The following is a 15,041-nucleotide window of genomic DNA, read 5'->3' as shown; positions in this document are numbered from 1 at the left end:
AATCCAGTCCTTATACATGGCCAAAACAAATAAAACAGAAGTTCTCAGTATCATCTCTCAACTAAAGTCTAATGCATCTCCAGGTTTAGATGGAATTACACCAGTGTACCTGAACTTTTGCAAAGATATATTAGCTGACCACCTTGTTTTTCTTATTAATCAATCCCTGGATAGTGGAATCTTCCCAGATCAACTAAAGATAGCAAAAATAATTCCGATTTACAAAGATGATTGCAAAAAAAATCCTTCTAATTATCGTCCTATATCCATCCTATCTGTCGTCTCTAAAGTTTTTGAAAAGGTTATTAAGCTTAGGCTCACTAAATATCTCTTATCAAACAATTTACTCGCATCCCAACAGTATGGATTCAGAAACCAATCTAACACAAAATGTGCTGCCTTCGATTTTGTATACGCCCTCCAAAAGCATATAGACCAGGGTAAGCATGCTGCAGGCTTATTTATAGATTTAAAAAAGGCATTCGATACGGTTGACCATGGGATACTACTAAAGAAGCTAGAACACCTAGGCATAGTAGGCACTCCCCTGAAGTTACTGTGTAGCTACCTCTCTAATCGACACTGTCAGACCTTTGTTGGAAAAGGGACAAGCAACATGGGAACGATAAAATGTGGCGTGCCTCAGGGCTCCGTACTTGGACCATTGCTATTTTTAATATACATAAATGATATTGCTAAATGGGGACTTAAGGGTACAATACAACTCTATGCAGATGACACAGTGATTCTTTATCACAATAATGATTTAAACGAACTTGAAAAGGAAATGGAAAGGGATATAGCTTGCCTGGCAAACTGGCTGCGATTAAACAAACTTAGCCTAAACATAAAAAAAACACATTACATACTGTTTGCAAATAAAAAAAATGTAAGTCTTAATATAAGTCTTGATAATAACCGCCTTGAAAGGGTTGATGTTACAAAATATCTTGGCCTTTTCATTGATTCACAACTCTCATGGAATCACCAATTTAAACATGTTCTATCCAAAATTACTCCTATAACTGGTGTTTTATATAGACTTCGCGGGTTACTTCCTCCCTCTCTATTAAAATCGATTTACCATGCTATGATTCACTCACATCTAATATATCTCGCCGGAATCTGGGGATTTGCTACAAAAAAAATGATTTCAGAAGTCCAAGTCGTCCAAAATAGAGCCCTGCGAAATATTTTCAGTCTACCTTGGGACACACATGTCAAAGACATCTACAGAAACACCCAAATACTTCCTTTTAATACCATTCCCACTTTTGAAATAACGAAAACTATATTACAAGTAATTCAACACTCGGCACATTCCAACACTACACTCTATTACAATTGCGACGTACACCAACACAACACAAGAAATCACAACAAACTTCATATACCAAAAATCAAATCAACAAAATATGGACTAAGATCCCTAGAATACATAGCTCACACAAAATATAATCAACTACCCAACGAGATCAAATGTGCAAGTCAATGTAAAAAGACCCAAACTAACATGCTCAAACTTCAACTTATTAATGACTATCTGAAATAATAATGTTGTGTATGTCCCATCATATGTCCATTTAATACATACAACTATATGTTTCATGTAATGCGTATCATTCCCGCAATGAGTTTATTAACTCCTGGGAGTACAATGCTTTATATAATATACTATATTCTGTATTGTATACTTTTAATAAATAAATAAAAAAATACCAGGGTTTAATTTCCGAAGCTAGTATTAGAAATAAAGTGAGTACAACAAGAATATTCTATTAAATGGGAAATTAATAGTTTAACCGTCCTAATACCGCATACCAAGAACGAAATAACCAAATACCTAAATTTAATTTTTATTTTATTGGAAATTGACATCTCGTTTTTATTTTAAAAATTGATTTGAATTTGATTTTTAGTTGTATTCGTAATAATATGGTATATTGTGGTGTTTTAAGTTACATCGAAAACCCGTCAATTATCGTGTTGGTGTATTAGGTACTGTAATAAATTATTTTATACAATTTCAAACGTTTGTACATAGTAGGGTAATCGCTTGAAGTTATCGTAAGTGTCAAACTAACAGTCAAACGTCAATCAATAATTTATTATTATTTAAGTTTGTTTTCGCATTATTTTAGGTAATATTTTTACTAAATTAATTCTGTACCTAATATTATGTTAATACCGAATAAAAAACTACAAATATGATATCACATTCTTTTAGCAAATCAGGGTTGATTTGTTTTAAAAGAATTGATAAAATGTATAAGACGCCGCTCGTCTAACTCTGGTGGAAGTACAACCAGATGTGTTAGTAAGACAAGAGGTCGAATTCTCGAGTAGGTATCTTTTTAGTGATTTCTCATTTCCACGGCCGTTCCACTGGGCTGGTGATGGATCGAGGACTCCAATTTCCTGATGAATATCGCATTTCATGCACTGCGTAGATAAAGGCACACCGATACGTAGTTTCTTCTTCGAGACCTACTCGATCTATGATTTCCATAATAAATGGTAACTCAACGTTTATGTTACTGCATTACGATATTTTAGCCCAAGTGCCCTTTACTCTAAAAGCCCGCCCTACAAATATCTATAACTTCTTTTCCTGTGTGCTTTATTTAACATTAAGATGTTTACGGTATGTTATTAATACGTTAATCAAACCATGCACCATCGTTCATTTTATATAAGGGGCTAAATGCTAAAAGTGTCCATGTCAAATTTGTAGATTGCACTGGAAAGAAAATTGTTAATCGATTTCTTGACGTCAAAAACATCGAAAAAATATTTTAATTTCTATTTGATAGTTTGAAATTTCATCAATTTAAAGCACCAGACAGTATTCATAGCATTCAAATAAGGGAAGTTTTAGAGAACTGTTTGGTACCTAAATCAAGTAACCAAATACTGACGTAGGCACTTCTAGATTTGCAAAACTGTATTTTTACCAAGAATATAGTTTTGACTCTGCTGTATGATTTTTGAGCATGATGTGCTGCGAGTTATTGAAGACATTATATTCAAGGCGTGTGTGTTTATAACCCCTTACAACTTGTCGTGTAAGTTTAATGAAAACGATTGTGGAAAGAATGATTAGATCGTTCCGGTTGCCTACAGTGGATGGACATGGACGAAGAAAGTTAACTCGCAGGAAATAAATATGATGACGTGGTTATTTAAGATAATCTATTATTTGAGGTGGTCCATATAAAGACAGTCAAATATTTGAGATATTTAAAAAAAAATACTGGTGTATTATGCCAGCACAGGGTGTGTGGATATCTTTCTACACCCCACCCTTCAATGATAAGGTGCCAGGGTTTTAATAGTTAGTCATTTTTAGACGATCGCATCATTTTTCTAGTTGGGAGGGTTTAATAATTACATTTAGTAATGTATTTGGTATTACCAAACTGATGGTTATTGCAGGTACTTACCTAAAATCAGACTAATGGCCACTAGCCAGTCTGCCGAACCTTCTAGCGCCAACCGCATATTGCCGTGGGCGTGTCAGTCGTTAATACACACAACTAAGGGGCCAACCACAACACCGCATAACTTCATAGACATTATGCGCTCACCGTGCAAAAATTCGCGTAAAGTTTTCATTTTAGGGTGTGGTTTGGTGGTTTTTATACTTGGTAAATAAAGTATATTTCGTATCCCAACTACTTTGGCTCCAATCACAAAACGATGCCCAAGGAAGAATTCAGTCTCAAGACTGAAATATCTGTCAAGTGTGGAGCTGAGGTCATAAGATTGAGGAGTGAATGGTTTTGTAGCATCGGCAGCACACTCGCCAGGTTGATTTTACACATTCACAATAATGTCCCAATTGATGCTGGTCGATGTGAATACTCTGAATAGTAACACTAATAGTGCTGAAAGAATTGTTTCTTGATTCGTGATCTGGACCAATTGCTGATACATAATTTGGTTTTTAATAATCGCCGATTGTCGAGATTTGTATTAATAAATTATTATTAATTGAGATTCGTTTCTTCAGATTGGTACTCCTTTCACATACCAAAAGGCATGTGAATAGATTATACGCACTAGAAATGCCTGCCATGTAGATTTTAATGGAAACCAATGTCGCCACTGACTCATTACCTTTTGGTTCTAGCGTGTTTACCACCGCGGTCTTACGCCATTTGCGGTTGATTCGTTCCTTTCCCATAATTCGAGGCTCGTGTTTCTGCTTGCAAATGTATTAGCGCCATAACAAACACTTGCCTTAAATCGGATATCGCCATCCCATCTGATTATAAAACATAGTTTCATATTGAAAATTTAAGGCCCGATTGTGTTCTTCTTTATTCTGTAGTTGTATTATGAATTAATAATAATCCTTGAACCCTCTGAAGCGTGGTCCATGTTCCGTCAATCACAATCTGGCCTCCGAATAAGACAGCAAACTAATCGATCTAAAACACATGTTATTCTGTGATTTTTTTCGTTATTCATTACACGTCCCGCCAACACCTTGTCCAATGTTCAAAATATATTACGAAACACCTACACGAATTTATTTTCGTAATTACGTATCCGTCAAAAACACCACATTGCATCATCTAGAGTGATCAGGTGTACATAAGTTTTTTCGTCGGAGCGTTAGTTGCACGGTTCTGTGTTGAATGTGAATGGACGGCGATCATTTTTATTTTTCTGTCGGCACTAGATAAATTATTTTAGCATTAGTGTTTTGTATACTGCCGTACAAACCACAGAGGGGGTATCTAAATATTCGATAATACTGAGATCTTGAATAGATTTTTAACAGCAATTTGTAACATTTTTGTGTCACTAATTATTTTTATAAAAAGGTCTTTTTTTAATTTTTGCTATTAAAAAAAGTTTTTTTCCACTCTTTTAATGTAAAGCATTATAACAGTATCTATTGAACAATAATTGATAAATTTAACGAATACTATAATATACATAATATGAATGATAACTTACGTGATTTAAAAAAAAAATATAGGATAGTATGGCGTACAAATGTACAGAATTCTTAACTCAAGATACACATCAGAACAAAAACTATGCTTTCTGGAGGCATATCAAACCAAATCACACCATTAGCGATAACTGTAGTAATAGTCATTTTGGATATTGATTTAGTAAATTAACTGTACAAATCACAACTGCGCCCCAATGTTGAATCGGGTAGCCACCTCTGGTCTGGTTCCCCGAAATACCTGAAATACCCTCCTGTCACGTAGATCGTTTCTGAGAAAGGTTGTAACTGAGGTGTCGGAATGTCAAAATTATTTGTCTATTAAAACAAAACCTCAAAAATATCTACTGAAGGTTGACCACTATAGTGCTAATCAAAGCAGTGTGTGAGTCACACCCATAGGTATTACATGATGATTAACGAGCTCAGGTTCGCTTCGGTGCCGTGTCAAAATGCACCACATTGTAATGTATCATGCATGTAGTTTGTACATTTCTTTTATAGTGCTGTATTGTATGCTCGGCGAGGCACTCCGTCTTGCGGACTCTATTTGTAACAGAGTTACGTTGATTAATAATGCTCCACAGTTGTAAGAATCCTAGTTCAAGCGAGTTCACCCGTGAACTAAAAAAAGTGCAACACAAAAACCAACGGTACACTATATTATTTTATTAATAATAATAATTCTAATAAAAAACACGTCTTTAAAACGATACAAGAGGCTTCTGTAGCTGGACAGAAAGCCTTCATGACGAATGCCTTTGGTGGCTTTAGGATGTGTATAATGAACTGAAGGGAAACTTTAGGGAGGCGATTTTTTTGCCATCCTTGCTCTAAAATGATTCACAATGTTTCTCATTTGAATTATATTTATTCAGTGGATTCAAAATCAAGTAAAACATTTACATCCGATCTCAGTTTAAAGCTCTGTGCACAAATACTATTTAGAACGAGACTGCATCCTCGTATATACACCACTTTAATAAGACCTGTTCGCATGATAAAGTACATAAAATTTTACATTTAATAATGTTCCACCGCAAAGTAACTAATTTCCTAAACACAAATATTTTGTTTTTTGCTCTGTGCAATGTGAATACATTTCCATTGCGACACAATCCGCAGAATAATTGAATAATTCGCCGCTTACAAGTGGGTAAGTTTGTGCAACCAAGTTTCAGCATGCAATTAGTAATTAGATGATTATCTTTGGGCATAATAATGCACGGTGTGGTTGGTTGCTAATCATGGGCAGGTGATATAAATCTTCATGTTATCCCATTTCCGCATCCGAGTGACGGCGTTGTCTCGAGGTTAATTATTATTTTACAGTTTATTACCGGTTTATTCGTTCGCGACAAAACACACAGCTAATACGCTTTTATTTCACGGGTTGCATCTGATGCCCCGCGCTATGCCTGCCTTATCGGTTCTTTAAAACGCTTAAATTTATGTACAAGCCTTAGTGGTACTTCGAAACATCGAAATGCTTAAATTTATGTACAAGCCTTAGTGGTGCTTCGAAGCATCGAAATGCTTAAATTTATGTACAAGCCTTAGTGGTGCTTCGAAGCATCGAAATGCTTAAATTTATGTACAAGCCTTAGTGGTGCTTCAAAACATCGAAATGCTTAAATTTATGTACAAGCCTTAGTGGTGCTTCAAAACATCGAAATGCTTAAATTTATGTACAAGCCTTAGTGGTGCTTCAAAACATCGAAATGCTTAAATTTATGTACAAGCCTCAGTGGTTAAATTTATGTGCATTTATACCATTTCTAATCATCTGAACAATAATCATTTCAGTTGATTAGAATGGCATTTGAATAATTAAATGTTTCGTTTATCTGTAAAAAAAGTATTAAAAAGTTGCTTATTTTATGTACATAGAGAAAACTAAGAACCAAGGCAGGTTGAATAGATTTTATCTTAGTAACTTGTAGGTATTATTAGCTACAAGAGTAAAGCGCACCTGTAGTAGAACATCACTTATAATAAATGGATGATTATCCATTTATTATAATTGTGGCATTATAGAAATAATATTTTCTAAATAGCGTCGTGTTTGTGAAATTAACCTGGAAGATATAACCTACATTAGTAGTTGTTGTTATTGCGGGATCTTTAATTTGTATATTATGTGTGCTTTTCAGACACTTAGCGTCCATGTTTTATTGTATTCGCTTTTTTAATTACTAATAAATCACCCCCGAAAAACGAATCTGTACTGACTTCGCTATAAGAATCCATTCTGCATGATGGAGCAACTTATTTTCCTATATTTTATTTTCTCATATTTTGTTGGGTCATGTTTGATAATAATATATCTTTATGAAATTTGCAATTAGAACTATAACTAAGAATACGTGTTAAGTGTCCTTAGTGTACATTTGTTTATAAACTAGGTAGCAAATAGAATTAACAACAGAAAATAATAATATAAAAACAATAGGTAGTATGTAACAAATTGAAAAATTTGAGGTTTCTCATAACTGCCTCATCAGGCTAGCCTGTGTTGAGGCAGTCATTTTAAAAGTTAATTTAGATACATATGAATATACCTACACTTATATTATAATATAATCGCTCAGTATTTTTGTGATTAATCATTTCGAATTTGGATGAGGGCACCGGTAAAGGCCCTATTATTACTTTTGATCCAAATTATTATGTTCTTTTTGAAATTTGTTTGAGTATCACATTTTTTAATGTTCTTTGGAAGAGTATTGTACAATCTTGTTGCAATGTACCTATAAATTCTTTGATCGAAAGTAGTATGCATTACAGGAATTTGTAGTAAATCTTTGTTATTGTTTCGAGTACAGTGAGTATTTAAACTTTTTGTGTAGTATGTTTGTGTATAGGTGCGTGAGTTATCTTTACACACTCATATCCATTCTCGTGTTGGTCATCTTTTAATGTCTCATACTAAGTATACGATGTTGTTTGTTCCCAGGTATGGCCGAGTCCAGAACGTCAAACTGCTGGCGAAGGGCTTGGCGGGCGGCGCGACGGGGGCGGGCGCCATGGGTGGCGAGGCCGGGGGCGGGGGCAGCTCGGGGTCGGGGCTGTGCGCGGCCGTGGCCTTCATGGACATCAAGTCCGCCGCCAAGGCGCACATGGCCGAGCACACGCTGGACGAGCGGCCGCTCACCACGGTGTACTACGAGCCCGCGGCCATACCATCGTCCGCCTCGGCTGGCAGCTCTCCGGCTGGCTCGGGCTACTCGGCCAGCTCGGGCTCCGTGAACTCGGCGCCGCAGCCTCGCTTCGCGGCCCACGGGTGAGGATATATTCATTTAACAACCGACTTCCTCTACCCTTACCCTTGCCTTATCCTGAACCCAACCGTGGACACACATTTTCATACCAATGTCAAAATGCCTCTTGCGCTTTCTACTGGCTCCATTACTGTTTTGGCCGTTAAACACCAATTACATAATATTATGTTGAATTTCACCGAGTCCCAAGAAACGGCAAGTATTTTACGTTTTCCTCAGTTTAGTCAAATCTCTCATCTAGAAACGATATTAAATTTAATGTTACACTCGTATTTACCTTATTTTTCTTAGAAAATTTTGGGTTGACATTATTTCTCACACGTTGCGGTGTCATCTCAAGTCTCCTTATTTGACACTTTTGTTCTTTAAATTTCTGAAAGATTACTTATTCCATCACTCCAAATGAACAAAAATTATCTCTTGAAATCCGCTTCTAGAATCAAATCAACCGACAAACATCGTTCTCCATTCTTTACTCCCGAAGAATGATGGAAGAATTTCTTTCCATATTATTTCCGTTCAAACATAAAATACGATACGAATGAGGTTCTGTGCATTCGTTTTTTGGACTCCGGGAAATGGAAACCAATTTTCAGTCCCGCTTCCTGAATAGAAAATCGCTTTTCACACATCTCTAAAGTAGAAAACCATTTTATTTTAATCCTCATCGAAAACTTATGTTACCTGCTTCTCTGGAGAGGTACCTTCAAGGGGACTTTTCGTCGTATAATAAATATAAGGAAAAAATATTTTAAATTTATTCTGAAAAACATTTTTCGATAAGTTAGAAACCCGCCGACCTCTTTTTTTAGTTCCATCAATTTAAAAAAATATATTTTTAAGGATTCCTCATTAAATGGCTAATTTAATTAGCTTTCTCTTCTTTTAATTAATTATTGGGTATGTATTTTATTTTTCTGAAACACTGGTCAAAGTAACGTTTCCGTAATCGGAATGTTCAGGATATTTTTTTTATCTTTTCATGAGCCATCTAATTGGCTATAGAATGTTCAGCAAACCACCTTTATTTAGTACATAGAATCTGTCGCCCAAGAATTAATGTCAACCTTCAATTTATTTTAAGTATCGCATTTGACTGTTGATTATGTCAAATTTCGTCTTATTTTAAAATATTTGGTCAAAATGGCATTGGATATGTGTTGTTCCTGTTTGGTATTTTTATAATATATGTTTTTTATGTATGTGTGCAAAATTAAAGCAATCAAGTGTTCTAGCAATGGGAAAACAGTTTTTAATAAGTGTTTCGGATAAACGTATTGTGATCTACGATGAAAAACAAAACGATGAAAAGAAGTAAAAAGAAGTGCTGTGCGATAATGTTAATTAATGAACCGTGTTTAATTGAAAAGACGAGTATGGGGTTTGGGGTGAGAGGGTTGTGATAGGGGTGCGGGTGCGGGTGCGGGTGGGGAGTGAGGGGTGTAGGGATGGGCGGGGGCGGGCGGTGCGCCGGTGCACCGGGCGGCCGATCGATGCAACCAGCTCCCGCCGCCCTAGGATATGCAGTGTGCCTTGGATTGCAGTGCCTGTCGGATTACTTCCTCGCTCGTGCTTAAAGCATTCTATGCAACAATTCTAGAGTCAGTGGTTAATGGTGATGGCGATGGCAGTAAGCCCGCCAGCCCGCCAGCCCGCCAGCCCGCCCGGCCTACTACGGATGATACGTGGATGAGTGTTTAGGCGGATAGTGCGAGTGCTAGTGCTAGTGGTAGGCTAAAGGCTAGGGTAGGTAGGCAGCTAGGCGCTGTGAATGTCGACGGCCTAACAAGTGGGGGTAGTGATTCATAAATAATACCCCGGTGCCGTGAACCGTACACCATCAACCGCGAAGTGCCGTGTTTTCCCATTGCGCGTAAATATACAGTGATTTTAACACCAAGTGATTGCTAAATAAAGCCTTTGGATAACAAGGCAAGGTAGGTGGCATGATTATTTACAATAAACCATCGAGGAAACGTTCCGAGACTATTCTATTTCTTAACCATTTTTTCCACAGGTAGTTTACTTGATGTTTAATTACTTGCACCATAACATATATTGATATTTTTTCGACAAACATCTGTTAGACAAACATTTTCATCAATATGTTTTTATACATTTACTTGTTTCTTTAAGTTTTAGGTAAATTATGCAAGACGATATTATCTCAATGTTTGTGTTCCTATAACATAATGTGGCCGATACCTCAACATGATATTATTATGTAAGGAGAGCCTTACGGACTACGTTCCTAGGAAGGTTTATGTAATTCAATCGATACGTCTCTGAATAATTGAACTCCTCTTTGGAGCTCATTCCACACGTAGTCCATACCACGGATACGCCATTTATTTAGACTAGTAACTATGATAAATTCATTTTTCTGTCAAATAAAAATAATATTAACTTGAATTTTTTTTAAATTCGATAAATAGTATTTAGTAACATAGTACAAAAATAGTATTTAGTTCATACATTTTTGGTTTTTTCATATATCTTTAATCTCAAGTGACCTACCAGGTTAATATTGTACTGTATATTATTTCCATGTATAGTTAGTAATAACATAGTAGAAATGTATTATATACTTGTACAGCGCCCTTGAGGTGATTTTGCACAAAAACGGCGCTATAAAAATCATCCAAATACTAAATATTATATATATTAATACTATTTATTATCTTTACATATAAGGCATCTTTTTTAAAGTGGAGACGTTAATAAAATCCCCTTTTCTATAGTTGTAAGATATTATACAAAAGTATATATATATATATATTTTTTTTTCAAATTGTATAGAATTTGATGCATGAAAGCTGTTTCATGTTGATGAATATTGTATATTTATCTATTTTTTTACCTATGGTAGAACATATTAAGTTGTATAATGATTATAAGTTAAATACACAATTTGATGTATGGAATTTGGGTATACTTAGAAATATGAAAATATTTTCTCTATTCGGTAGATCATTATCGAGGAACTCGTTTATTTCCCCCCGTCAATAAGGGTTTCAAAACTATTCTATTTATTTTTATTATAAAAAAATGATATTACTAGAATTTTATTAGTTAACTATTCGCAAACGTATTGACGCAAAATATTTCTGGAAATGCCAGCAATGCAGCTTGTCCGCATGTTCTACCATATTCTCTTTGAATATGTAAGTGCGTTCATTTCCTCACGTAATAACGAATATAATTTTGATTATGTAATATTTATGAGTTTGGTGGTTTTTATTATATTAGGTATTGTAGTAAGCGTAATGAGTAAGATTAAGAAAGGGACGCTTAGATGGTTTGGGCATGTAGAGCGAATGAGCGAAGATAGGAGTGTAAGGAGGATATATGATGCAAATGTGAATGGTAGCAGAAGTCGGGGACGCCCGAGTAAGACATGGCACGATCAAGTGAATCAGATACTCGAGTCGGGCCATGTCAAGAGTCAGAATAATAGAAGAGTATGTATGAGACGATGTATGAATGTGAATGAGGCAAGAAGTGTGTGCCAATACCGAGTTGTTTGGCGGTCCGTCCTCTCTGCCTACCCCTGCGGGGAAACGGCGTGATGGTTAGTTAGTATTGTAAAAAAAAGGTGTTTCTGAAAATTTCGTAACAACTTGTGCCAGCGCCCAACGTCTGTATTGAATCACTAATCAGATATTAATAATATTTTTTAAAAGTATATTCCTAGAGCTTCGTTTTCCAGAAATATTTTCCACCAGTTCAATACGTAATATAATTATTTTACCGTCTGCCTTCTGACGTCAATCGAATACGCTTCACGATATTCTTTAATATATACCGTGGCATAATCATAAATCTTAAAAATATATATCGAAACTCCAGTTTCAGTCGGGCGCGCCAGATGTGATTGAAATTGAATTCAAATAGGCCTACTCTAAACACGGGATGTTGTTGGTCGCACTGATTGATAATTGAAAGCATAACATGCTAATTTAATAATACATCATGGATAAGGGACATATCACTTTTACCTTACATGTTCACAATTTTTGGACTAATTACTATTAAATGACTAATTATCATGCTTAGAGTGCCACTGTTGCATGATATAGGATACAGAGCTAGAAAATAACTTAGGACGGTTTGTTTCACAGACTTTTAATCGAATTCATCAAATTTCCATGTTAACTTTCAAGTTCTGTAAAAGTTCTATTTAATTAATTTAATTCTGTTATTATTTCAGTTTTGTGAAGCAACTGGCCCATAATGATATATATTTCGAAGTTAATTTTCAAGTTCTAATCAAATTTTGTTTTTATATATACATATAGAATATAGAACTTGAATATTAACTTTGAAAATTCGATGAATTGTTTAATTTCTTTGAAACAACTGGACCTTTAAGTTAATATACCTTAAATTTATTTACTTACATTAAACGGAGCGTTACATATTTATAACTTTTATCACATGTTTACAATTAAAGTCGCGAGGTGTGAAAAGGTTTAGATATGTGGGGTAAATTATCTACGTAGATTGAAAAATGAAATTTCCACGACAATATAAAAGCACATGAATTTGCTGAAATCTTCGACCATCAATCAACCTTTCCGCGTTGAGCTGTGGATTGCTAATTGGCGGCCCTTGTCCACCCGAATCCGATAATTCTCCATAATACACTATGTCATCAACCCATTTTGTTTGTGAGTGGCCTCTCTGTATCTATCATTAGAACATAGTCCCTCCGAGATAGTCCCTTGAGTGGCGATTATGCACTTATACTGGCGTATATTCCTCGTTTTTGGTTTTAAGAATGTGGTTAGTGGAAAGTCTAGCAAAAGCGACACGCCCTGAAGGTTCAGAGTTGAAGGTTCGGAAAATATAGCTGCTTACTATCGGATGGGCGTAAGTTTATAATCGGTGCTGGTGTTTGGAGCAAATTTAAATTACGTAATAAGAATTTATAGTACAATTCTAACCTGCGAATTAACTACGTAATGTGTAAACTTTTATTTATACGGATTTTCTCGAATACGTTTTACCGTTGAAAATTGCAGTCGATCTTGTTACGTAAATAAATAAACCTTCACAATGTCGGATTATCGACTGCGTTACTAGTATTTGTTCCTATCCGGAGTTGAAGCTATGATATTCCTTCGCGTGATATCATGCTGGCCACTGACCGCTAGAGATAGAAAACCCGGGAATCATCGGGGTTTTGATTCAATTGTTATTATCTGGGTCAGGCAAAATGTCAAGGATTTTATAAGATCTATTTTTTCTAATTTTTATTTTGCGATTTTCAGTAAAATAATACATTTTCATGTCTCGAAATTGATTTTCGTCTGAAATTCTACATACCCATATTTCTCATACTGTTCATTCGTAATAAGTTTTCACCGATTTTGAAAATAAACTATCCTTAATCCTATTGACACTGTTGTACCTAAAGGTGGGTACTTAATTACGCCTAATTTAAATCCCTTCTTTGGTGAATTTCACAGACATATGAATATATAGACTAGAAATTAAAGGTGAGGGGTAAAATCAACTGTTGAAGAACGAAGGGGGTAAAGCTGACTGTGATTCGTCAATAAATCAATCTGACAGTATATAGGCATCTCGCATTTTAATATCACCATTTAGTTCTTAAAAGTAAAATCTGCTTTTGAATGAATAGACATTTTTACATGGGAGCGCAAATTACTCGCCACGTTATGAACAAATTTGCGAAGTCTAAATTCGGCAAAAAAAATTCTTCTATTTTCAGAGTCGAATATTTTGTTTGCGTATTTAGTTAAGACACTTTTATAAGTGTTCATAATTTACTTCCCAGTAACAACGATGCGCACACTTGGGAATCGCTATATTCGACCAATGTTGGAGGGTTGTCACAACCGCTATGCTCCTATTAATAATAAAATATTGAAATCTTTAAGAAAGAAAAGTAAAACAACTAAAAAAACAAATGAAATTATATACACACAGTTTTTACCAGCGATTCCTAAGAGTATTTGGAGTAAAAATTTGGACATCATTTTGCCTTCTGATGACATTTTTTCAATTAAAAACAAAAAACATGACTTTCTATCACACATCGCTACTCCGTATAACCTAGCGCATTACGTGATATGCACTCCTTCTCGTTCCAGCAGTACCGTACAAACGAAACAAGCGCGTACCTAACATGTGGTACCTAAAGCGCAAAAGGCAAAGGCACATCCCTGATTCTTATGCAAACGGCTTTGTATTTTGCGTCCAGATGTATCTCGATGTGATAGTATATGTTTCTACAACTGATCCATATTATACGATGTGAATAAGCTTAAAATAATGCTTACATATGGAATGTAATACGACAATTGGGTTTATTCTCTTTTTCACATCTATTTTTACAAGTTTTCATATCACAAGCCACCATTTTGCCGTGTTATTTCGTAAAATGCCTCGACCATAGCTCGACGCTAGTTCGAACAAGAATGATGACGTCACATTCTCAAGATTCACGGGAAGCCATACGCGAGCCCAGCCGGCTCCAATGGAACCGGTATGGGGAGTGGGGAATAATACGCTTTTAATCACTTAGGGCAGGTCTACTAATATTCATATGTCTATGGTAAATTTGTATGTACCTACATACCTGTAGAATGTTATATAAAAGGGCCAACATATAAATGAAAAAGGAGTACTGGCACAGCCCTCCTGGGCGGAGTGAGTCGCAGGTTGACCTGGTTTCTCCCACGTGTATCGATCTCCTGCATTGTATCGTTCCGCTTCCTCTTCTCGCTTCTATTTTTATATTCGGAATTTATATTTAATGGCGGGCA

At 35.6% G+C, this 15,041-nt stretch overlaps 1 protein-coding gene across 3 annotated transcripts in view; it reads left to right on the top strand.

Moving 5' to 3' along the window:
* spen (spen family transcriptional repressor split ends) overlaps positions 1 to 15,041 on the top strand; it is a 185,716-nt gene that overhangs the window by 76,728 nt on the left and 93,947 nt on the right. For all 3 annotated transcript variants that reach the window (XM_089641797.1, XM_089641752.1, XM_089641690.1), the window contains exon 2: positions 7,923 to 8,249. In XM_089641797.1, coding sequence (XP_089497923.1) covers positions 7,923 to 8,249 — 327 coding nt within the window. The remainder of the gene's footprint in view (positions 1 to 7,922; positions 8,250 to 15,041) is intronic.

This window comes from Hesperophylax consimilis, chromosome 1, assembly GCF_061612785.1.
Source record: "Hesperophylax consimilis isolate HC1 chromosome 1, BYU_Hcon_1.0, whole genome shotgun sequence".
Lineage (NCBI taxonomy): Eukaryota > Metazoa > Arthropoda > Insecta > Trichoptera > Limnephilidae > Hesperophylax > Hesperophylax consimilis.
This window is presented reverse-complemented; position numbering and strand designations above follow the sequence as displayed.